The sequence below is a fragment of the Heterodontus francisci genome, chromosome 16 (assembly GCF_036365525.1).
Source record: "Heterodontus francisci isolate sHetFra1 chromosome 16, sHetFra1.hap1, whole genome shotgun sequence".
Taxonomy (NCBI): domain Eukaryota; kingdom Metazoa; phylum Chordata; class Chondrichthyes; order Heterodontiformes; family Heterodontidae; genus Heterodontus; species Heterodontus francisci.
In genome coordinates, this window is record NC_090386.1 from 31,637,517 (window position 1) to 31,663,500 (window position 25,984).

Here is a 25,984-nt window from a genome sequence, read left to right on the forward strand (position 1 = left end):
ATGTGGCTGTTGTACTGTGGGGTTTGCAGGTTGGGTAGTTTGTGACTGGTTGGGGGTTGGGGGGGGGGATGGGGGCAGTTGGGTATTGGAGACTAGTGGAGCAGGTTAGCAGGAAGTAAATGTGACAGAGGGAAGTATGTTACATTTATGACATTTAATAGATTAGTAGCAAATTGTCCATGGAGCTGCTCACTGTCAGTGATGAATAGGTTTTTCTATATGTATAGGAGAAACACTTCATAAACTTGCTCCACAGAGTTACTCAGTAGACAGAGCATCCAATACAGTAGGACAGTTGACATAACAATTCACAATGCTAACGTGACAGAAAAATGTGACCAAAAAAGCTTGACTAGAAGAAATACTGTGGACTGGACTTAGGCCCCCGACATAAGATTTAAAATTTTATATATATGTAAAATAGTTACACATTATACATATATATGCTCAGATGCCTGACCCACTAAATACCTGTGCACAAGACCACACAGACCCCAGTCATTACGATTGTGTAAGTATATTCATGGAGTTTTCAGGATATTGTGTAAGAATCAGTGGGGCTGTGCATTCAATATTATTTTAATGTTTCATTTTATTTCCATTACCCCTTCTTCCCTATTTCAATCTTCAGTTTCTGCCACAACCTCTGCTCCCTTGCCACTGGTTATATTCCATGCCCCCAGACAGTATCTCAGACTGAATTAGATCATTTGCAAACTTGCCATTCTGTTCAACCTTCAGCTGAATTTCCAACCCAATTTGCAGGATCTTGTGGAGGCAGCGCTGGTGATATCTCTCCAGGGCTTTGAGATGTCTGCTGTACAGTGTCCATGTTTCCGACGCATACAGGAGGGCAGGTCATGTTATGGTTCTGTGGACCATGAGCTTGGTGCTAGGTTTGAGGTCTTTGTCATCAAACACTTGCTTCCTCAGACGACTGAAGGCTGTGCTGGCTCACTGGAGGCAATGCTGAGTTTTGTTGTCGATGAGCCTCCCTGTAGATTAAGTGATTGTCTCATGACTCTTCTGCTCACCCTAACCCAGAAACAGCACACCACAGTCATCAGCGCATACTCCCCAACCCTAGAAGCAACAGATGAGGCCAAAGAGGAATTCTACTCCAGCCTTGATCACTTGCTGTCCTGTGTTCCCAATGAAAACAAGCTGATCCTCCTCGGAGACTTCAATGCCAGAGTTGGGAGGGACACAAACCTTTGGAAAGGTGTGATTGGCAAGGGAGGTGTTGGAAGGGCTAACATCAACGGAGTCCTTCTTCTGACGAAATGCCTTGAACATGATCTGATCGTAACAAACACCCTATTTCGTCAGAGAGACAAAATACAAGACCTCATGGCCGCACCTTTGCTGCAGGCATTGGCATTTGCTTGACTACATCATCGTCCGAGCGAAGGACCTCTGATGTAAGCCCCTTGGGTATTGCCCTCTCCCTTCATCTCAGCCCTTCTGGGTCCTACCCTCGGGAATTCAATCTCCAAACATTTCTGCCCCTCTCTTTGTTCTCATTTAAAAACCTGTCCAAAGCCTGTCTTTTCAACTAAGCTTTTGCCCAATGCACTAAACCTGGCTCGGCGCCTTTTGTGAATGTTAAAAGCATTATATAAATGGAAGCTGCTGTTGGTGAACTAAGAAAACAATTGGAAGTGTTCCATAACCAGACACTAGTTGGTACACAAGTGCACCACTGTCTGATGTCCTAATTGTGCTAGCCTCTGGTCTCTGCAAAGTGTCAGCCTAAAGAGCTGACCAAAACTGGGAATTCAGCATTCAAAAATGCATGGTCTGGATCCCATGACCTACCATTGACGGAGCAGTAATGCACCACCAGTCAGATAAGCCCATGCCCAGTACTGACAGTGATATTTCGAAATTTTACAAAAGCATTAATAGCAGCACTTATTCACTTCAGTTTGCAACACCATTTCCATTTAGCTAAAAGGTTGGATGGTCAAAAAGAATGTACCAAATAGAAGGTGTTAAAAATCAGTACCTTTTCTCAGATACCTTTAGGAAAGAATCCCCACACCTTCTATCCTTCAGAATTTTGTAATTTTGGCAATACAAAAAACATACTTTTGTGTTTGTCTTTCCCTGTTGTACAAGTGATGTATGGCAAGCTCACATCTCACTGCACTCTCAGTGTAACTACTTGTTTTGGCATGTCATAGGCAAGGCTACATCTCAGCGCTCAAAGAAACAGACTGAGTTGCAGAATCCTCCCCAAAAATCATGGCCCCCTCTATAATAACAATGTAACATAGTTCACCATAGAACAATGGCCTTGATCATAGGTTTATGTTGTGAGCTGTATTTGTCTGGGATTTTTCAGATTTTTCTGGGATTGCGTCAACTTTTGACAGTTTTCTAATTGGTTACCTGTCTCTTGTTCATATCTTGAGAGTGTCTGCTCCCTTGCTGTGGAGTATGTCCCACCCTTGTTATATCCATTGGCTGTTGGCTGCCTCCGGTTCCCACTTCCACTGACAAGAACCTCGGGTTGTGAATATCAAGTGCGACAATCATCAACCTTCTGGGGCTGGATTTTGCTCTCCCCTGTAGTAAGTTTGAAGGTGGGGAGAGCATTTAATTGGGCGGGATGGTGCCGGGTGGTAACCCCACCACCTTACTGTCTCCATCCCAGTTAAGTCCATGGCAGGCCTTCCGGCCCTGCTGCCAATTAAGTCCTTTAACTGGACAAATAATGCCCGATGAAGGGCCTCATCCTGCCACTGCCGGTATTAGACCAGTGGCAGATGGGCTTGTCGCTGCACCGGAAGCACAACAAGCAAACCCATACGGGCTGCTTGCCGGCTTCTGGTGTGGAGGGGTGGGACCCTCATTCAATGGCACTTAGTGCCTGAGCATGGGCCCAGCATCAGGAATGAGGGAGGTGAACCACTGCAAGCTACCCCTGCCCTTGCTGCCGACCCCCTCCCCGACAACTCCTCCCCCACGACCCCTCACCCATGAAACCCCTCCCATCATGATCTGTGGCCTGGGTCCCCCCACAATCCTAGGCCTTAGGTGAGTGCATTACCTGCAGCAACCACCACTTCCGCGGTGGCGCTGCTCAGTAAAAGCATTGCCGGCCTCTGATTGGCTGGCAGCTCTCAGTGGGCGGGACCTCCATCAACGGGGTCTTTAATGCCAGGGAAGGACCACTGTTGCACTGTTAAGTGCTTGATTGGCACGTAATGCAGCGGGCCTTCCCGCAAAGAGGCAACGCGTGGCTCTCGCCGGCTCTTCAACTGGTAGCCATGACCCCCGTCACCTAAACAAAATACTCCCATAATATGCAATTAGCATTTTGTATTGCATATGATCAGTTATTATCATTCCTATTGGATAGTTTCTCTGTGAAGTGCATTAGTGAGGATGCTGTTGCCTCGGAATCAGACAGTTGTGGGTTCAAGTCCCATTCCAGAGTCTTGAGCATATAATTTAGGGCTAATAATTCATTGTAGTAGTGAGGGAGTCTGATATTGTTGGAGGCTCTGTCTTTTGGATGAGTCATTAAATTGAGGTCCTTGCTTCCCTCTCAGATGTATGTGAAAGATTCCATGGTGCTATTTTGAAGAAGAGCAGGGGTCCCACCATCTTGGCCAATATCTATCCCTCAACATCAATAAAACAGAATATCTGATCATCTGCCTTATTGCTGTTTGTCTCTGTGCACAAACTAGTTGCTGTGTTTCCTACGTTGCAACAGTGACTGCATTTCCAAATACTTTATTGGGCGTGCAACACTTTGGGACATTATGAAAGCTTCTATTTAAATGCATGTTCTTTCATGTCAGCATTGTTAATTTTGTAAACTGTGAGCCAGTGTCTATGAACCTGTTGTTCCGTAGGATGTAGTAATTGTGCTTTTTAATTAAGGAGCATTAACTAGGATATAGTATTAACATTAGTCAGCAGCTAGGTATGATGAAATCCGCAATGGAAATGGGCCAAGTATTGAATATTAACTGCCACCCTAATACCTGGCCTCAAGGCCAGCTTGGCATTTAGTCATGGGAGGAAGAGGGAGATGGGGAGGGGAAGGAAACCTATTTGATTTACAATAAATAGTCAGCAGTATTTTAAATTATATATGTATAGAACATAGAATAGTACAGCACAGTACAGGCCCTTCGGCCCACGATGTTGTGCCGACACTTTAACCTGCTCTAAGATCAAACTACCTACAGACCCTTCATTCTACTATCATCCATGTACCTATCCAAGAGTCGCTTAAATGCCCCTAATGTATCTGCTTCTATTACCACCACTGGCAGTGGATTCCACGCACCCACCACTCTCTGTGTAAAGAACCTACCTCTGACATCTCCCCGAAACCTTCCTCCAATCACCTTAAAATTATGCCCCTTGGTGATAGCCCTTTCTGCCCTGGGAAAATGTCTCTGGCTATCCACTCTATCTATGCCTCTCATCATCTTGTACACCTCTATCAAGTCACCTCTCATCCTTCTTCGCTCCAATGAGAAAAGCCCGAGCTCCCTCAACCTTTCTTCATAAGACATGCCCTCCAGTCCAGGCAGCATCCTGGTAAATCTCCTCTGCACCCTCTCTAAAGTTTCCACATCCTTCCTATAATGAGGCGACCAGAACTGAACACAATATTCCAAGTGTGGTCTAACCAGGGCTTTATAGAGCTGCAGCATAACCTCGCGGCTCAAACTCAATCCCCCTGTTAATGAAAGCCAACACCCCATACGCCTTCTTAACAACCCTATCAACTTGGGTGGCAACTTTGAGGGATCTATGGACATGGACCCCAAGATCCCTCTGTTCCTCCACACTACCAAGGATCCTGTCTTTAAGCCTGTATACTGCATTCAAATTCGACCTTCCAAAATGAATCACTTCACACTTTTCAGGTTGAACTCCATCTGTCACTTCTCAGCCCAGCTCTGCACCCTGTCAATGTCCCGTTGCAACCTACAACAGCCTTCCACACTATCCACAACTCCAGCAACCTTTGTGTCATCGGCAAACTTACTAACCCAGCCTTCCACATCCTCATCCAAGTCATTTATAAAAATACTATAAATATAGCTCGGGGGCTGGAAATTCTATGGTGAAAGTCTGTCAGGAGTGTGATGAAATAGTTTCCACTTGCCTAGATGGGTGCAGCCCCAACAACACTCAAGAAGCTTAACACCATCACATCACCACCATATGTTTCCCCTAGTCACTGGCAGGGAAGCTCTTTTAAGAAATCTCTCTACCCAAAACCACGACCAGACCCCTTGTTCCCCTTCCCTCGCAGCTACCACATTCCCACCATCCCCCACGTCTACTAATGGCTCTCCTAGTCTAGGCATCTGTGTGTTCACCCTATTGCTGTTCTATCCCTGAGGAAACCACTTGGTCTCATCATGCCTGGTTCACTTCAATTCCACCAACGCATTAGAGATGAGGATAGAGAGGGAAAGGAATACAAGCCAAGTTTATGTAACCTGTTCTCATAATTTAGCCTTTTAAGCCCTAACATCATTCTGGTAAATCTGCGCTGCACCCCCTCCAAGGTCAGTATATCATTCCTGAGACATAGTGACCAATACTGAACAGAGTGCTCAGTTGGGGTCTGACCAAGGCTGTGTACAACTAGAGCATCACTTCATCACTTTTGTATTCCAGCACCCTTGAGATAAAGGCCAACATTCCATTAGCCTTTTTGATTACTTTAGCCTTTCCTCCTACTCCTCCTTTGAGCACATCATGTTCCAACCTTCTTACCTCTCTTTTAAGATCTTCATTGTCTCTTGCCTTTCCAGGCTCTGCATTGAATTGCTCCATGAGATATCCTCCCTCTTTCCCCCCCTCAGCCTCTGCCGTCAGAGATTCCTCATCTTCAGTGATTTTAATCACCATCTCAGCTTCCCTGGCCCTTTCTCCTGAATTCACCACTCTCCTCTCTTACCTAAATCTCTCTCTCTCTGTATACTCTATAAACGTTCCTATCCATTTTCTGAGTACTCCATTCCCCCTCACCATCTCTTGTGGTCTCTCTACTCCTCAAGACTGGCAAGGCCACCTTTGATCACTTCCTTATATCCCTCATCATCCACATCCATCTTCCAACTTCCTTCTGCATCTATCCATGGAAAAATCTCTCCCAAGTCACTTCCAGCTGTATCCTCGAACTCTGTATTGCCTCGCCTTTGGCCCTTCATTTGTCACAATATCTCGATAGCTGTTGATTTGATAAACCACTCCGCCTTTGAATCCCCAGCAAAACTTTCAATGTTTCCCATCTCAGTCATTCCCCCACTACAGATCCCCATCTTCACCTCCTCAAGTCCAAGGGGAATAACTCTGAGGCAAATAAATCTGAGCATATTTGGTGCACAACTGGCTTAACCATTCAGAACCGGATCTGTCTGAACTACATCAAGCTTTCCTGGGCATTCATCTCTGAGATGGACTATCCATTTAGCTGTGACTACTGCTTCCCTCTTCCCCTTAACCATTAAGCCAAACTTCCACATGTCCTCTTTCCACCGCAGCCCTGACTTCTCAGCTCTCTATAGTTTCTCCTCATTGCCCGTCCTCTCGGAGCTCATCTGATCCATGTGACTCAACTCCTGCTCTGTGGACTCTATTCTCACTAATCTCTTGATCACTTCCCTTCCTGGCCCCCATGCTAACTGACATTGTAAATGATTGTGTCTCTTCAGGTAATGTCCTCCTACTTTTTCGAAAACTACTGTCATCACCCCCCACTTCTCCAAATTACCACCCTTGACCCCTCTGTTCTCACTATCAATTTCCCCATCTCCAAACTCCCTTTCCTCTCCAAGGTCCTTGATTATATAAAATAAAAACAGAAAGTGCTGGAAATACTCAACAGGCCTGGCAGCATCTGTGGAGAGAGAGAAACAGAGTTAACTTTCAGGTCGATGACCCTTGATTGCATTGTTGCCTCCCAGATCTGATCCCACCTTTCCATCAACTCATGATTTGAATCTCTGCAAACAGGTTTCCACTCTTGTCACTAGTAGCATTCTCTGTGCCTGTGACCATGGTACAGTAACCCATCTCACCCTTTTGACCTCTCTGCAGCCTTTGACACTATCAATCAGATGATTCTCCTTCAAGACAACTCCTCCTTTGCCTGACTGTGTGAGACTGCCCTTGTTTGATTATAGACTTACCCATCCATTCGTAGCAATTGTTCCTCTTCACACACCTGCATTGTCTCTCTGGAGAGCCCAAGGAGCTAGCCTCGGTCTTCTCCCTCAACCTGAGCTGCCCCTTGGCAACAGCATCCATAGACTTGGGATCAGCTTCCACTTGTACGCTGATGATGACAAATTCTACCTCTCCATCACTTCTTTTAATCCGTCCATTGCCTCTATGCTGTTAGAGTGCTTGTTGACATTCAGTCATGGAAAATCTATAACTTTCTCCAGCTAAACACTGGGAAAACCAAAGCCTGTGTCTTCGAGCCTTGCCACAAGCCCTGATCATGCTCTGTTGAAAATATCCTGTCGCAGACGGTGTTGGTAGTGGGTGATACCATGTGCACAGAACACCCGCATCCTATGCAGGGGCGTTAAGCAGTTCTGAAAACCTCTCATTTCCTTCTGATATGAGTCTGTAACCACTGCAAGATCAGGCTAAGAGATAAGTGATCGTCTGCAAACTCCAATTCTCCCATCAACATGTTCACCTCAAGGGAACCAACCCCAGCAGCAAACTTCAATATTCAAAATGTTTACAGTTGGAGATGAACTTCAGCAGACACTGGAACTTATTAGCCGTGTAGGAATGTTAAGTAGCAACCAATGACACAAAGCAGTGAAGTGACTGCGAAGAAACTTCCCCACTTGTTTTATTGTGGGAAGCTGGGGGTTATGTTGTGGTGATCAGCCACATGGCTGTGGGTAGTTGTTGTAGAAACAGTATGTACAAGATCTGTTCCCTCTTCACAATTATAGCAAATGTTAAAATCTGTAAAATAACCAGTATAATCATTTTAATACGGATTAAATCAGTATAATTGTTTTAACAAGGATTAACTGGCATAATCATTTTAATACTCAGTAACCAGTATAATCATTTTAACAAGGAATAACTAGCATAATCATTTAAAAAAGGAATAATGGGGTCTAAATTTAACATTGTTATACTCACTCATGACACCCATTTTATGGGCCTAAATTGGCTGCAGTGGTAACCACCATAGGAGGGGAGAAGCCTGCGCCTGATCTGCACAATCTGGTCACTGGTAAATTGATTGGGACCCCAAATAAGCACAGGCCTCATTCCATTTTTAAAATTAATTTCCGATCCAGATTGTTAAACTCTTTGCCCTAGTCAGAGGTTGTGATGTGTAAACATTGAGTGGTATTTCTCAGTCATAAGCAGCCAAACCAGCGGTCTTTAAAGGGACCATAGAAAGCCACTTAATAAATAGCAACAACATTTTCACATTGTCACCTTTGTGTGTAGTTGGAAGAAGCAGGCAAGCTCCTTCTGGATTCACAAAAGGACTGTTAACAGCTGTTGGCCCACCCTCAACACCCCACCATCCCCCCAATCTCTCGGAACTACCTGTGGCTCTTGGTGCGGTGTAAAATTGGAAAAGGCCCTGAGAGGGAGGCCTCATTGTCCGTCACAGCTCACCTGAATTATTCTGATGAGGCGTCATGACAAATTTAGCTTGGGCCTATCATTTGCAAGCAATGTCACTGCGAGCTGCCGGAATCCTGGCCAGTTTGGGCTATGAAGGCACTTTAACAATTATCATTGCTAATTAGGATTTTATAATCATTTTAAAAAAGAAACAATCATATTTAGTGGTGGTTGTATCTTCAGAGCCATTTGAAAAAAAATTAAACCTTGAGCAAACATTTTCAACCTTTTTTCTGTCTTCTGTTGAATTTACTACAGGAAGGCAAATGGTATGTTTGCCTTTATTGCAAAGGGACTGGAGTACGAGAATAAGGAAGTCTTGCTACTGTTGTACAGAGTTTTGTTGAGACCACACCTGGAGTACATGCGCAGTTTTGGTCCCATATTTAAGGAAGGATATACTTGCATTAGAGGTAGTATAATGAGTGCTCACTAGATTGGTTCCTGGGAAGAGAGGGTTGTCATATGATGAGAGGCTGGGTAATTTGGGCCTATGCTTTCTGGAGTTTAGAAAAATAAGAGGTGATCTCATTGAAACGTACAAGATTCTGAAGGGGCTTGACAGGGTAGACACTGACAGGTTGTTTCCCCCAGCTGGGAAATCCAAAATAAATTCTGAGGATAAGTGGCCGATCATTTAGGACTGAGATGAGGAGAAATTTTTTCTCTCAAAGGGTTGTGAATCTTTGGAATTCTCTACGCCAGAGGGTTGTGGATGCTCCAACGTTGAGTGTATTTAAGGCTGGGATAGACAGATTTTGGGTTTCTCAGGGAATCAAGGGATACGGCGAGGGGGCGGGAAAGTGGAGTTGAGCAAGCAGATCCACCATTATCTTATTGAATGGAGGAGCAGGCCTGAGGGGCTGTATGGTTTATTCCTGCTCCGAGTTCTTACGTTCTTGTTTTGAGCGGTAGAGACTGTTTTTGTGCAAGAAGTCGGTACTAATGATGTCAGTGTGGGAAGTGAGAGAGCTACCACTGAGCCACAACTGGTACTTTGCTGACATAACAATGGTCATTTCATTTCAAGATCATTTATACTTTGTTGTACTTTAGGGTGTTTTTGAGAGATAAAATGAGTTGCTATGAGATGCAGCCTTTTTTTTTTTGTTCTTTCATGGGATGTGGTCAACACTGGCAGGCCAGCATTTGTTGCCCATCCCTAGTTGCCCTTGAACTGAGTGGCTTGCTGGCTTGCTGCCTCCCCCTCCCCCCCCCCCCTTAACACACACACAACCAACCAAGCTACATTCTGTAGCCTCCTGTCCCGCAATCAATAAACCCTCTCACCCAATTCCCCTGATCCTGAATTGCCTGCCCTGCAATTGGCCAACCCTCCATTGGCACTCCCTCCATCAAACCCTGATCTCCAGCTGCCTGTTCCAGGATTAGCCATTCCCTGCTCCACCCCTCCAATCCCCTTCCAGCCCTGATCTTTCCCTCCTTCATGATTGCCCAGCTGCATTAAATTTGGCAGGACATCCTTGTCCCTGTAAACCGCTCCCTCCCTGTAAATTCTGGGGCCTTTGTTCCCTGGTTGGATGATTCGTGACTGTCAGTCAAACAGCCCTTTTAACTATCTCCATTTCTTTTGAGCCTCCTTATCTCGAGAGACAATGGGTAAGCGCCTGGAGGTGGTCAGTGGTTTGTGAAGCAGCGCCTGGAGTGGCTATAAAGGCCAATTCTAGAGTGACAGGCTCTTCCACAGGTGCTGCAGAAAAATTTGTTTGTTGGGGCTGTTGCACAGTTGGCTCTCCCCTTGCGCCTCTGTCTTTTCTCCTGCCAACTACTAAGTCTCTGCGACTCGCCACATTTTAGCCCTGTCTTTATGGCTGCCCGCCAGCTCTGGCGAACGCTGGCAACTGACTCCCACGACTTGTGATCAATGTCACAGGATTTCATGTCGCGTTTGCAGACGTCTTCAAAGCGGAGACATGGACGACCGGTGGGTCTGATACCAGTGGCGAGCTCGCTGTACAATGTGTCTTTGGGGATCCTGCCATCTTCCATGCGGCTCACATGACCAAGCCATCTCAAGCGCCGCTGACTCAGTAGTGTGTACAAGCTGGGGATGTCGGCCGCCTCGAGGACTTCTGTGTTGGAGATACGGTCCTGCCACCTGATGCCAAGTATTCTCCGGAGGCAGCGAAGATGGAATGAATTGAGACGTCGCTCTTGGCTGGCATACGTTGTCCAGGCCTCGCTGCCATAGAGCAAGGTACTGAGGACACAGGCCTGATACACTCGGACTTTTGTGTTCCGTGTCAGTGCGCCATTTTCCCACACTCTCTTGGCCAGTCTGGACATAGCAGTGGAAGCCTTACCCATGCGCTTGTTGATTTCTGCATCTAGAGACAGGTTACTGGTGATAGTTGAGCCTAGGTAGGTGAACTCTTGAACCACTTCCAGAGCGTGGTTGCCAATATTGATGGATGGAGCATTTCTGACGTCCTGCCCCATGATGTTCGTTTTCCTGAGGCTGATAGTTAGGCCAAATTCATTGCAGGCAGCCGCAAACCTGTCGATGAGACTCTGCAGGCACTCTTCAGTGTGAGATGTTAAAGCAGCATCGTCAGCAAAGAGGAGTTCCCTGATGAGGACTTTCCGTACTTTGGACTTCGCTCTTAGACGGGCAAGGTTGAACAACCTGCCCCCTGATCTTGTGTGGAGGAAAATTCCTTCTTCAGAGGACTTGAACGCATGTGAAAGCAGCAGGGAGAAGAATATCCCAAAAAGTGTAGGTGCGAGAACACAGCCCTGTTTCACGCCACTCAGGATAGGAAAGGGCTCTGATGAGGAGCCACCATGTTGAATTGTGCCTTTCATATTGTCATGGAATGAGGTGATGATACTTAGTAGCTTTGGTGGACATCCGATCTTTTCTAGTAGTCTGAAGAGACCACGTCTGCTGACGAGGTCAAAGGCTTTGGTGAGATCACCACCTCTCCACCTCTGGTCCAGTACACCTACTCAGCATCTATGCTCCAACACTCTGCTCCCCACATGAAGCTAAAGACCAGTTCTACGAGCAACTCCATAACATCATTAGCAGCATCCCCAACATCGAACACCTATTCCTGCTGGGGGACTTTAATGCCAGGGTTGGGGCCGACCATGACTCATGGCCCTCCTGCCTTGGGCGCTATGGCGTTGGAAGGATGAATGAGAACGGGCAGAGACTGCTTGAGTTGTGTACCTATCATAACCTCTGCATCACCAACTCGTTCTTTCACACTAAACCCTGTCACCAGGTTTCATGGAGGCACCCAAGATCACGTCGTTGGCACCAGCTAGACCTCATTGTCACAAGGCGAGCCGCCTTAAACAGTGTTCAAATCACACGCAGCTTCCACAGTGCGGACTGCGACACCGACCACTCCCTGGTGTGCAGCAAGGTTAGACTCAGACCAAAGAAGTTGCATCATTCCAAGCAGAAGGGCCACCCGCGCATCAACACGAGCAGAATTTCTCACCCACAGCTGTTCAACAATTTCTAAATTTACTTGTAACAGCCCTTCAAAACACTCCCACAGGGGATGCTGAGACCAAGTGGGCCCACATCAGAGACGCCATCGATGAGTCAGCTTTGATCACCTACGGCAAAAGTGCGAAGAGAAATGCAGACTGGTTTCAATCTCATAATGAAGAGCTGGAACCTGTCATAGCCGCTAAGCGCATTGCACTTTTGAACTACAAGAAAGCCCCCAGCGATTTAACATCTGCAGCACTTAAAGCAGCCAGAAGCACTGCACAAAGAACAGCCAGGCGCTGCGCAAACGACTACTGGCAACACCTATGCAGTCATATTCAGCTGGCATCTGACACCGGAAACATCAGAGGAATGTATGATGACATTAAGAGAGCTCTTGGGCCAACCATCAAGAAGATTGCCCCCCTCAAATCTATATCAGGGGACATAATCACTGACCAACGCAAACAAATGGACCGCTGGGTTGAGCACTACCTAGAACTGTACTCCAGGGAGAATGCTGTCACTGAGACTGCCCTCAATGCAGCCCAGCCTCTACCAGTCATGGATGAGCTGGACGTACAGCCAACCAAATTGGAACTCAGTGATGCCATTGATTCTCTGGCCAGCAGAAAAGCCCCTGGGAAGGACAGCATTACCCCTGAAATGATTAGTGCCAAGCCTGCTATACTCTCAGCACTACATGAACTATCTCCATTATCTCTATAACAATGGAACGTTGTTCTAATGATTTTTTTCTCCTGTGTGCCATGCAGCAGTCTGTGCAGGATTTAATCTTTAATACCTGGAGACTCCAGGACCATCCTGGATGGTTGACAACCCTAATGGTGACTTACTTTCTAATGAGCTTTAGCAGGTAGCAACAGATTTACCGACCTCACATCTATTCAGTGCCAGATGGACAATAAGTATTGGATGGCCGGGGAGTGCTGTTGAGAGGCTAACATAGCACCACCGCCCCAAAATTGGAGCTGAAATCTAAAAATGACTCCATACCCTGAAATCCTAGAGATTCATTTATCTTAAGTTCCTTATTTTCTCCATTATTATTTTCTTACTGATATGAAATCCACTAAGTTCTGCCCCATTATGTTCTAGATTCCCGTAGATTCTCTTTATTTTGTCCTTTCCTCCTGTGTGAAAATGGATACAAAGTATTCATTTACCAAGTCAGCCTCTTCTGTATTATCCATTGTAGTCTCATGTGTACCTGTCTTTAATGGACCCACATTCCCCCTTGCCACTCTCTTTCATTTCATAATTTAGTAAAAACTTTTACTGTTAGTTTTGCGAGCATTTTTCTCCTACTCCCTTTTTGCAGCTAAATATTCAACAAGGAAACAGATTTTTAAAAAGAATTATTCACACAATGTGCGAATCACAGAGCAAGGCCAGCATTTATTCCCCATCCCCAGCTGTCCTTGAGAAGGTGCTGGTGACCTACCTCCTTGACAACTGAGAGGCAATTTCAGAGTCAACCACATTGCTGTGGGTCTGGATTCACATAAAGACCAGACTGGGCAAGGATGGCAGATTTCCTTCCCTAAAGGACAGGAGTGAACCAGATAGGTTTTTACAACAATCCACTAGTTAATATGGTTATCATTACCGATACTAGCATTTTATTTCAGATTTACCGAATTTAAATTTCCCAGCTGCCATTTGAACTCATATCTCCTAATGATTAGTCCAGGGTAAATCAACATCTGACATGTGGGAGTCTTTCAAACGTCAGTTGATTAGAATCCAGGACCGGCATGTTCCTGTGAGGAAGAAGGATAAGTTTGGCAAGTTTCGGGAACCTTGGATAATGAGGGATATTGTGAGCCTTGTCAAAAAGAAAAAGGAAGCATTCGTAAGGGCTAGAAGGCTGGGAACAGACGAAGCCCTTGAGGAATATAAAGACAGTAGGAAGGAACTTAAGCAAGGAGTCAGGAGGGCTAAAAGGGGTCATAAAAAGTCATTGGCAAACAGGATTAAGGAGAATCCCAAGGCTTTTTATATGTATATAAAGAGCAAGAGGGTAACCAGGGAAAGGGTTGGCCCACTCAAGGACAAGGATGTAAAATCTATGTGTGGAGCCAGAGGAAATGGGTGAGGTACTAAATGAGGACTTTGCATCAGTATTCACTAAAGAGAAGGACTTGGTGGATGATGAGTCTAGGGAAGGGTGTGTAGATAGTCTGGGTCATGTCGTTATCAAAAAGGAGGAGGTGTTGGGTCTCTTGCAAAGCATTAAGGTAGATAAGTCCCCAGGGCCTGATGGGATCTACCCCAGAATACTGAGGGAGGCAAGGGAAGAAATTGCTGGGGCCTTGACAGAAATCTTTGTATCCTCATTGGCTACAGGTGAGGTCCCAGAGGACTGGAGAATAGCAAATGTTGTTCCTTTGTTCAAGAAGGGTAGCAAGGATAATCCAGGAAATTATAGGCTGGTGAGCCTTACGTCACTGGTAGGGAAATTATTAGAGAGAATTCTTCGGGACAGGATTTACTTGCATTTGGAAACAAATGAACTTATTAGCGAGAGGCAGCATGATTTTGTGAAGGGGAGGTCGTGTCTCACTAACTTGGTTGAGTTTTTTGAGGAAGTGACGAAGATGATTGATGAAGGAAGGGCAGTGGATGTTATCTATATGGACTTCAGTAAAGCCTTTGACAAGGTCCCTAATGGCAGACTGGTACAAAAGGTGAAGTCACACGGGATCAGAGGTGAGCTGGCAAGATGGGTAAAGAACTGGCTCAGTCATAGAAGACAGAGGGTAGCAGTGGAAGGGTGCTTTACTGAATGGAGGGATGTGACTAGTGGTGTTCCGCAGGGATCAGTGCTGGGACCTTTGCTGTTTGTAGTATATATAAATGATTTGGAGGAAAATGTAGCTGGTCTGATTAGTAAGTTTGCGGACGACACAAAGGTTGGTGGAGTTGCAGATAGTGATGAGGATTGTCAGAGGATACAGCAGGAATAGATCGGTTGGAGACTTGGGCGGAGAAATGGCAGATGGAGTTTAATCCGGACAAATGTGAGGTAATGCATTTTGGAAGATCTAATACAGGTGGGAAGTATACAGTAAATGGCAGAACCCTTAGGAGTATTGACAGGCAGAGAGATCTGGGCGTACAGGTCCACAGGTCACTGAAAGTGGCAACGCAGGTGGATAAGGTAGTCAAGAAGGCATACGGCATACTTGCCTTCATCGGTAGGGGCATAGAGTATAAAAATTGGCAAGTCATGTTGCAGCTGTACAGAACCTTAGTTAGGCCACACTTAGAATAGTGCGTGCAATTCTGGTCGCCACACTACCAGAAGGACGTGGAGGCTTTGGAGAGGGTACAGAAGAGGCTTACCAGGATGTTGCCTTGTCCGGAGGGCATTAGCTATGAGGAGAGGTTGGATAAACTCAGATTGTTTTCACTGGAACGACGGAGGTGGAGTGGCAACATGATAGAGGTTTACAAAGTTATAAGTGGCATGGACAGAGTGGATAGTCAGAAGCTTTTTCCCAGGGTGGAAGAGTCAGTTACTAGGGGACATAGGTTTAAGGTGCGAGGGGCAAAGTTTAGAGGGGATGTGTGATAGTCACTTGGAAGATTCTTGACAGTTGGTCAAACAGCCAATTTTTCAATTTCCAATATTTTTCCAACTAATAAATGAAATGCTTAAAGAAAATAATAACTACATACAATTTTCTTTAATGCCCGTATGATTTTTCTCCCAGATTTGCTTCCAGCAGTGTCCTGGAGATTAATAGGTTTCAGAACAATCACGGAGGATTGGCAACCTTAGAATGAGCAGTACAGTGAAACATAATAGCATGAATTGTAACTCAGTGTCTGCCTTTCTCTTTCAGCTGTATCACTGTGAGTCTGCCACCAAATGTAACAATGTCACGCAGTACTTACTGTTTTCCCGCTGCTGTGCCAAATGCCCACCTGGTAAGTACAGAGTTCATAATGGAGGATAATGGATTCTTGTGGGGAACCGGGGTGTGAGGGGGCAGGGCCGGCGGGGGGTGGGGGGGGATGCGGGGAGGTGGCGGGGCTGAGTGGGGGGGGGGTGCGGGGTGGTGGGGGGGCTGAGGGGGGGGGGTGTGGGGTGGTGGGGTGGTGGGGGAGCTGGGGTTGGGGGGGTGGTGGGTGGCGCGGGGGGGGGCCTGGGGTGGGGTGAGTGGCAATGAATGGAAGGCTGGAATATAAGCTGAGCCACTGATTAATGCTAGGCCATTCAGGAGTGAAATCAGGAAGCACTTCACACAGAGGGCACTAGAAATCTGGAATTCTTTCCCTCAAAGGGCTGTGGATGCTGGGGGGTGGGGTGGGGGGTGGAAATTGGAGCTTTTAAGATTTAGCTCAATAGACATTTGTCAGGTATGGGTATCAAGGGACATGGAGCAACGGCAGGCCAATGGGATTGAATTACAGATCAGCCATGTTCGAATTGAATGGCGGAACAGTCACTCGGGACTGAATGGCCTACCTCTGTTCCTAGGACTGAAGATGTCAACTTCCATTTTTGTGAAATGGCATTCCCAGATTTTAGCAGTGTTTTGGGGATTGATTTCCACAATTCTACCTTTTTATTGTGGAAAACATAAATCAATGGCTTTGAATAGTATCTAAGTCATTCAGATGATTATATTGAATATTAAATATCTGGGAGTTGCAGGATGGACTCTAATGGAGTGGTTTGTTGGTTTAGTTGTAGAATAATGGATATCTGAGAGGGTGGAATCGAATCGGAGTGTTCAGGTAGCAAAGTAAGAATGAAGCTTGAGGAGCATGGCATGGTGACACCAAGCACTGAACAGCTTAGGGGTACAGAGTGGGGACAGATTCAGAATTGACCATCAATCTCGATCGGAGCCATTGTGTCGGGAGCTTAGTGAATGTTCAGTGAGAACACCACTGGGCCCAGCTGTGATAACCTTGATGGTAAGTTAGCCTGTCACTAGTCACTGCCTAGATTCTAGATCTGTGCAGGAAGAATAGATACTTGCCTGAGGTACCAGAGGGCTGATGGTATCTGTATAATCATACACCAGCGAGGGCTTAGCACCTACAGGGGAGGAGACGGAAAGGGAAAGAAAAGTGAGAATGGGTCCCATAAAAAAAATATGATCGGGCTTTGCAATTGGATAAGTGAGAAGCAGAGCTATTGACATCAGGAAGTTCCTCGGTTTTATTGCCAGGTTGATTGCTGACCTGTACTGACCTTAGTTGATCCCACTTGAGGTCGTGATAGGAACGCAAAAATTGACCTCAGTACCTCTGGGGGAGGGCCATAGTTCCAGCGCATGATTGCTAACCAGCAACACCTGCTGGAAAGGTGTGTGCTGCCAGGTGTGGTCTTGTTACTCCCCCTCCCCCTCCTCCTCCTGGTCTGGTGTTTTTATGCACCCTCCACTCTCTTCCCTCCAAATAGATGGCGTCGCTGCCAATCACCTTAGCGCTACTCTCTGGAAATCTCTTTAATCTCTTCTCCATCTTTAAACAATCTGTCAAAGCTTATCATTTTTTTTTGACTCAGCTTCCAGTAACACCCCTTACTCTTCTAATCGCTATTCATATAGCTGTGACTCAGTGGGTAATATTGTTACCTCTGGGTCAGAAGGTTGTGGGTTCAAGTTCCACTTAAGAATGAAATCTAGGCTGGCACTCCATGTGTACTCTGCTGTTAGAGGTGTTGTCTTTCACATGAAGTGTTAAACCAAGGTCTTATCTCCCTCTCAGGTCGATGTAATGGATTACATAGTACTGTTTGAAGAAGAGCTAGGGAGTTTTCTGCCTTATTCTAGCCAGCATTTGTCACTCAATCAACATCACCAAAACAGATTATCTGGTTAATATCTCTTTGGTGTTTGTGGGACTTTGCAAATTAGCTGCTCCATTTTCAACAATATACCAGTGACTATCGTTGCAAAGTGCTTCATTCTCTGTGAAGTACTTTGGGATGTCCTCAGATTGTGAAAGGTGCTATATAAATGTAAGTTCCTTCTTGGTATGGCGTCCAATCCCTTATCTGTTCCTATTAACCTGTTTCTCTTCTGTTAAGTGCCTTGAAATGTTTTCTGCATTCATTCTGTTGCACTCTGAACCAATCTGGAAAATTTGCGAGAGGTTTATTTTTATATAAATGACCAAAGATTTGTCTGCATCAGATACTCTCAAAACCCATACAGGTTTGTGGAAGAGGTGCAGAATTGGAGCAAGTCTGGGAGTTATATTCCCTGTGCAATAGATCTGTATTTGTGTTATGTTGCAGGAACCTATTTGATCAGTAAATGCACAATACTGAAAGACACTGACTGTAACCGCTGTGAAGAGGGGCTGTATCAGTCAAACTGGAGCCTGGCCGATCACTGTCAACGACACATGTACTGTGATCCAAGTAGGTACACATCAGCTTTCCCTAGTTTCCTTTTGCATGTATTCTGGCAGCGTGTTACTGTTGTGTGTGTGTAGGTGATATTGCAACAGATTAATTCTCCTCTCCCAATGTCAGAGACAGCTGTACAGGCTATTAATAATTTGTTTTATTACTTATTATCTTGGTACCATTGCCCTTGGCGCTGCTATTAATTGAACGAGAAATGTTACACTACTTGGTCCTAGATGCCACCAAAGGGAACTCCATTAAAACATGTCATGAACCAAGTATTTTCCAGCTGTAATGCTTGAAATTGTTCCATTTAAAGCTACACAGACAAAGTGAAGAGTATTTCCTCTCAATGGCAGTTGACTGTGAATAAATATACAGACTAAGATCCACCCTTCGGGGGAGGGGAGGAGGGAAAGAAGATTTAGCCAAATTGTCTTCAACAGAATTTAGAGAACTTTGTGTTTTAAATGGATGTTATATTAGGCAGAATGCAAATTCAGTATTCTGTTGGAATACTGAACGGAAGGAATCTATCTCTCTCCACAGTGTGAGCAGAACCGGGAGTTGTAAGAACAATTTCTCTCCGCCATTTAAAATATACAGGGGTTTTCAATTGAGATACTGCCTTCAGTGGTCAATAACTGCAGCCCCCAGAGCCACGAGGTCCAGGTAAGATGGTGGTCTTGCTGATTATGACAAGGTTGGGCTTCTTCATGATGAGACCTGCAGTTAAATAGCTTCCCAAAGCTTCTGCTCCTCATGTGAGAGTCCCACAGTTCTTTGCAAGATTTACAGGAAATGTTGAAGCAAAACCACAACTGAGATCCCAGACACGAAGAAAACCTTAAAAACAGAGGTGCACAACCCTGCCACTGCCACAGGTACACAGCTCGGTCACTGTCACAGGTACACAGCTCTGTCACTGTCAAAGGTACACAGCTCGGTCACTGTCACAGGTACACAGCTCTGTCACTGTCACAAGTACACAGCTCTGTCACTGTCAAAGGTACACAGCTCTGTCACTGTCACAAGTGCACAGCTCCTTCACTGTCAAAGGTACACAGCTCTGTCACTGTCAAAGGTACACAGCTCTGTCACTGTCACAAGTACACAGTTCCTTCACTGTCAAAGGTACACAGCTCCTTCACTGTCACAGGTACACAGCTCCATCATTGTCACAGGTACACAGCTCCGTCACTGTCACAGGTACACAGCTCTGTCACTGTCACAAGTACACAGCTCCTTCACTGTCAAAGGTACACAGCTCTGTCACTGTCACAGGTACACAGTTCCTTCACTGTCAAAGGTACACAGCTCCTTCACTGTCACAGGTACACAGCTCCATCATTGTCACAGGTACACAGCTCCGTCACTGTCACAGGTACACAGCTCTGTCACTGTCACAGGTACACAGCTCCTTCACTATCAAAGGTACACAGCTCTGTCACTGTCACAGGTACACAGCTCCTTCACTGTCAGAGGTACATAGCCCTGTCACTGTCAAAGGTACACAGCCCTGTCACTGTCACAGGTACACAGCTCCTTCACTGTCACAGGTACATAGCTCTGTTACTGTCACAGGTACACAGCTCCGTCACTGTCACAGGTACATAGCTCTGTCACTGTCACAGGTACACAGCTCCGTCACTGTCACAGGCACTTAGCTCTGTCACTGTCACAGGTACACAGCTCCGTCACTGTCACAGGTACATAGCTCTGTCACTGTCACAGGTACACAGCTCCGTCACTGTCACAGGTACACAGCTCCGTCACTGTCACAGTTACATAGCCCTGTCACTGTCAAAGGTACACAGCTCTGTCACTATCAAAGGTACACAGCTCTGTCACTGTCACAGGTACACAGCTCCTTCACTGTCAGAGGTACATAGCTCTGTCACTGTCACAGGTACACAGCTCTGTCACTGTCACAGGTACACAGCTCCGTCACTGTCACAGGCACATAGCTCTGTCACTGTCACAGGTACACAGCTCCGTCACTGTCACAGGTACATAGCTCTGTCACTGTCACAGGTACACAGCTCCGTCACTGTCACAGGTACACAGCTCCGTCACTGTCTCAGCTAAACAGGTCTGTCATTGTCACAAGTACACAGCCCTGTCACTGTCATTAATAGGAACCTGCATTGACAAAGAAGCCTTAATTGTGCATTTTAATATCTTCAGATGGAGGATTTGTGACCGAATCGCCTGGTTCCACCTTGCAAGATGCTATGTGTTTATGTGCTGTAGGAAAACATTGCATCAATAAGGACTGTGAGATGTGTGTGGAGGACATGAGCTGTGAGCCTGGATCTGGAGTAGTTATTCCAGGTAAAACCATTAAACCAACATCTAATTTTAACATTCAGTATATTTGTCTGATTTACAAAACATACTTAAAAAAGTAAAATGTTTAAATGTGTGTTTCTGGTTCGATTACTGCAGGTGATAATTGTTATTTACTGATGTGCTAATATGGTTTCTCTGACAGCGGATCGCAAAAACAAGAACACAGAGTGTAAGGAATGTGAAAGTGGTTATTTCTCAAATGTCTCCTCATCTGTAGAGCACTGTTGGAAATGGACAAAGTAAGTAACTCAGGTTAACTGGAGAGAATCAGTAACCATGGGTTAAATAGAGTCAATAACTGCTGGTTAATTGGAGAGAGTCAGAAACGACAGGCTAATTGGGTGAAGTTGGGGGCCCCAGGTTAAATGGGTGGAGTTTCAAGTTGCCAGCTGCTGCACCTCTGGTCCTTTTTCACCATGTGCCTATGCTGAGCCATTCACTTACTGCCACGTTTGATGCCCTTACCCCCAGCAATATCTTTACTCTCTTCCACTCTGGTTGTTCTCCCATCTGGCCCCATCTTTGCTCCCTCAAGTCCTAGGGGCTCAGGTTTGAGCATATCTGGCTGGACCGCTCCGAGCACTGTTGTGTCTTTCTCCCCTCTGCCAAACTGCTCAATATCCCAGGATCATTCCAGAGAGCCAAGACACCTCTGGCTTTTTTTCCCCTTCTACCATTTGTCCCTTTAACATCCTAATATCACTGGCAAGGCCTGTATTTCTTGCCCATCACTAGTTACCCTTGATATAAAAACAAGAAATGCTGGAACCACTCAGCAGGTCTGGCAACAACTGTGGAAAGAGAAGCAGAGTTAACGTTTCGGGTCAGTGACCCTTCTTCGGAATTAGTTACCCTTGAGTCAGCGGTGGTGAGCTGCCTTTTTGAGCTGCTGCAGTCTGTGTGCTGTTAGGTGGGGAGTTCCAGGATTTTGACCCAGCAGCGATGATAATGGTGAAATATGATGATGTGTGACTTGGAGGGAACTTAGAGATGGCTGCGTTTCTGTTTGGCTGTTGCCTTTGTCCTTGTAGATGGTGGGGCTCGTGGGAGATGTTTCCACCACTAAGATGGTCTGGTGGTGGCACTCAGGAAAAAAACACAAAACTCAACCATAGCCTAGAGGACATTACAGCATCAAAAGGAGGCAACTAAGCAGGCGCCTCATCAAGATGTATAAACAAGTAAATGGCGTGAAAAGGATAAATCTGGAACATGATTTCAAGTTAAACCATGACAATTTTAGTAGGACAAAGGCAGGGAGCAGGTTCAAACTAGCGACAGGCACAATTGTAACTGATGTCAGGAAGCTGTCCTTTACACAAAGAGTGAGCAACATGCAGAGTGGACTTTTGGGCAGGTTAGTGGAGGTGAACATCCTGGAATTATTTAGGAAACTGCTGGATGTTGGTGCTGAACGGAGTCTCCCTGGATGGATGAGCTGGGATGGGCTCTATCTTCGAGTTATCTGCCTACTGATCAAAAATATACCTTGAAAAGCCAAGCTGTTTCCTTTGTATAGATCTCATAAAAGATCATGATCAATGAACAAAGTAAGTGGAATGTGTCTGCCTATAATTGGTGCTTTGGTGCTTCTTATGCTCTGATCCTCTGATGACGATTCTCTCTTTGCTTTCAGTTGTGGGTCAAGAGGAGAGCTGAAGCCAGGCAACTCAACAACTGACGTGAAATGTAAGTACCTCAAGCTCTCTGCAAAAGAAGGTGATGACAGGGACCAGTGCTTATTTCAGGTAAAATTGGTTATCTGGCCCATTGTCACTGATTCTGAAATCGGTGGTAATCTGGCACCATACTTATCCATTTCATTTCCTCCTTACCGCTGCCCACCCCACTCCCTCTCCCCCCCGCACAATTTTATTCTGTCAGCTCACCCATGCCACCATTGCTCTTGCAGCAGCCTAGACAGTGATTGGCCAGCAAGCTGACTGTGGGAGGGCCATTATGACCACGCCTGGCATTGCCCTCACCCAAACTCTATACATGTTCTTGTTGCATTGGGAGCCATTGTGTGTTGATCAGGAGCCTGAATCTGGCTGTCTATTTTACCCCGTTCCACTGCCAGGAGTGACCAACTCTACCATTAGTCTGGCTATTAATTGCATTTCACTTAGACCTTGCCTTCATGCTATTAGATGTAGTGCAGCCAAATTTCATGAGTGTTGTGATTTTAAACTGTCTTATTGCAATTTGCTTTAAGTTGTGCCTGCTGAATAGCTACTGAAAAGAGTCAGGGAGGAACAAATTGGAAGCACATCCGTATATGGATTAAAAGGGCTACAGTGTCACTGCTAAGGGTGGATGATGTCATGGTCATGTGGACTCTGCATGGAGTTGGGAATGTCAAGAACTGCCTTCAGGAGGAAGCACAGAACAGGAACAAAGAACAAATAATTTTAAGCCTGTTCTCCAAATGATTCCAACAACAACATATATTTATATAGCACCTTTAACGTTATAAAATACCCCAAGGCACTTCACAGGAGCATTATAAAACCAAGTATGGCACTGAGCGGCAGAAGGAGATATTAGGTCAGATGACCATAGGCTTGGTCAAAGAGGGAGGTTGTAAGGAGTCTCTTAAAGGAGGAAAGCGAGGTAGAGAGACAGAGAGGTTTAGGGAGGGAATTCCAGAGCATAGGGCCTAGGCAACTGAAGGCGCAGTCACCAATGGTGGTATGATTAAAACCAGGATAAAAAAAGGCCAGAATTAGAGGAGCACAGATATCTTGGGGGGGTTGTTAGTCTGGAGGAGAAATAAGGAGGGGGAAGGCTGTGGTGATATTTGAAAACAAGGTAAGAATTTTAAAATCAAGACATTGCTTGAGCGGGAGCCAATGTCGGTCAGTGAGCACAGGGGCTGAGGTGAACGGGAGTGGTGTGAGTTAGGACATGGGTAGCAAAGTTTTGAATGACCTCAGGTTTTTGGAGGGTAGAATGTGGGAGACCAGCCAGGGAAAGTGTTGGAATAGTCAAGTCTAAATGTAATGAAGGCATGAATGAGGGTTTCAGCAGCAGATGAGCTGATACAGGGGCAAAGTCGGGCAACGTTATGGAGGTGGAGAAAGGCAATCTTGGTGATGGCACGAATATGAGGACGGAAACTCATATTGGGGTCAAATATGACACCATGGTTGCAAACAGATTGGGTTAATCTCACATTGTTGCCAGGGAGAAGGATGGTAGCTAGGGGACAGAGTTTGGAATGCGGACCAAAAACAATGGCTTCAGTTTTCACAATATTTAACTGGAGAAAATTTCTGCTCATCCAGTACTGCATGTCGGATAAGCAGTCTGATAATTTAGCAACAGCGGGGGAGTCTAGAGAGGTGGTGGTGAGGTAGAGTTTGGTGTCATCAGCATACATGTGAAAACTAATGCCCTGCTTTTGGATGATGTCGCCAAGGGGCAGCATGTAGATGAGAAATAGGAGGGAGCCAAGGATAGATGCTTGGCAAACACCAGAGGTAACGATGTGGAAATAGGAAGAGAAGCCACTGCAAGTTATTCTCTGAGCACAATTAGATAAGATTGGAACCAGACGAGTACAGCCCCACCTAGCTGGACGACAGTGGAGAGACATTGGAGAAGGATGTGTGATCAACTGGGAAAAGGCTGCAGACAGGTTGAGAAGAACAAGGAGGGAACATTTACCTTTGTCACAGTCACATAGAATGTCATTTGTGACTTTGATAAGAGCTGTTTCGATACTGTGGCAAGGATGGAAATCTGATTGGAGGGATTCAAACATGGATTTGGGTAATATCCATCTTTTGTCCTGAATGCCTTGATACTGCTTGTAACTGGTTTGACAGTAATCATTAAAATGATTGATGCCACTGTTTGATTATCTTGTTGAACTGCTCTACAGTGTTTATAGAGAATGGGTTGAATCTTCACTTGTTGCCACTGGGACGAACCCTGGGAATGAGGTTGTGCTGGGGCCCATTGGCATCGTCCATTTATCCTGGGTGTTCGTTTTTAAAGCGGTTGCTGGTTTTTCCATTCTAGCTAAACAGACCACGGAAAAAAACAGAATCTAGTGTTAGCTCCTAACTAACAACTGCCTGTCTTTATCCTAGGTAATCCCTGGCCTGCACCAGTAACTGATAAGACTGCTGCAATTATGATCAGTGTTTTAGCCACAGCCACACTAGTAGCTTTAGGTGCTGCCGCTGTCTACCACAGAGGTAAAGCTTGCATTGTTCTTCATTAAATTATTACAATAGCTGGTTGAGTGATGGTTTACAGCATTGTCTAAAACTGTGTGTAACTGTAGTAAAAAAGCAAGTATACTGATTGTCCTATTTTCTCTCTGTTAAGAAGTCTTAGGTCCAAGATCCAGGGTGCAGCTATTATTCAGTGAAATTGTCTGGCCCCTTTCACTGTTATGTGCATGATACTTGCACAAGACAAATAAAGAGCACCCTTGTTCTGATCATTATTTATCTTGACTGTAGAGAAAGAAAAGGTAGCTGTGCATGCCTTCAACCACCTAAGCCCTATGCTCCACAATTCCCTCTTTAAACTACTCTGCCTCTTCACCTCCTTTATTACCCTCAGCTTTTTTACCAAGCTTTTAGGCATCACTGCTAATATATCCTGTGGTTTGGGGTCTGATTTTGTGAAGTTTTCTGTGTTAAAGACGCAATATGAATTAAAATTCATGGCATGATACAGCACAGAAGGAGGTCATTCGGCCCGTTATTCCGATGCTGGCTCTGTGGTAGAGCCATCCAATTAGTCCCACTTCTTTGCTCTTTCTGCATAGCCCTGTAAATGTCTTCCCTTCAAGTATTTATCCAATTCCCTTCTGAAAATTACTATTGAATCCATTTCTACCACACTTTCAGGCAGTGCATTCCAGATCATAACAACTCACTGTGTGAAGAAATGCAGTTGAAAGCTGAAGAGAGAGGTCCAAGAGTGTGTTGGCCTTGAAAGTTCAGTGAAAACAAAGGAAATATTCTACAGGCTATCATTTAAAAAAAAACAGCAATGAGTTCTGGACCAGAAAAATTGCCGGACTCATCTTTAGAAGTTACAAAGCTTGCACAACGATCATTTTGCCAGCCTAAATGTTTTGCTAA

General features: G+C 45.5%; 1 protein-coding gene across 2 annotated transcripts in view; it reads left to right on the top strand.

Moving 5' to 3' along the window:
• The window catches only part of LOC137378049 (tumor necrosis factor receptor superfamily member 5-like), a 43,419-nt gene that overhangs the window by 1,756 nt on the left and 15,679 nt on the right, over positions 1–25,984 (top strand). The window contains exons 2-7 of one of the 2 annotated variants that reach the window (XM_068048107.1): positions 16,003–16,087; positions 18,414–18,539; positions 20,715–20,861; positions 21,022–21,118; positions 22,516–22,568; positions 24,977–25,084. In XM_068048107.1, the coding sequence (XP_067904208.1) occupies positions 16,003–16,087; positions 18,414–18,539; positions 20,715–20,861; positions 21,022–21,118; positions 22,516–22,568; positions 24,977–25,084 (616 nt within the window). The remainder of the gene's footprint in view (positions 1–16,002; positions 16,088–18,413; positions 18,540–20,714; positions 20,862–21,021; positions 21,119–22,515; positions 22,569–24,976; positions 25,085–25,984) is intronic. The other variant, XM_068048108.1, reaches the window with a different exon arrangement.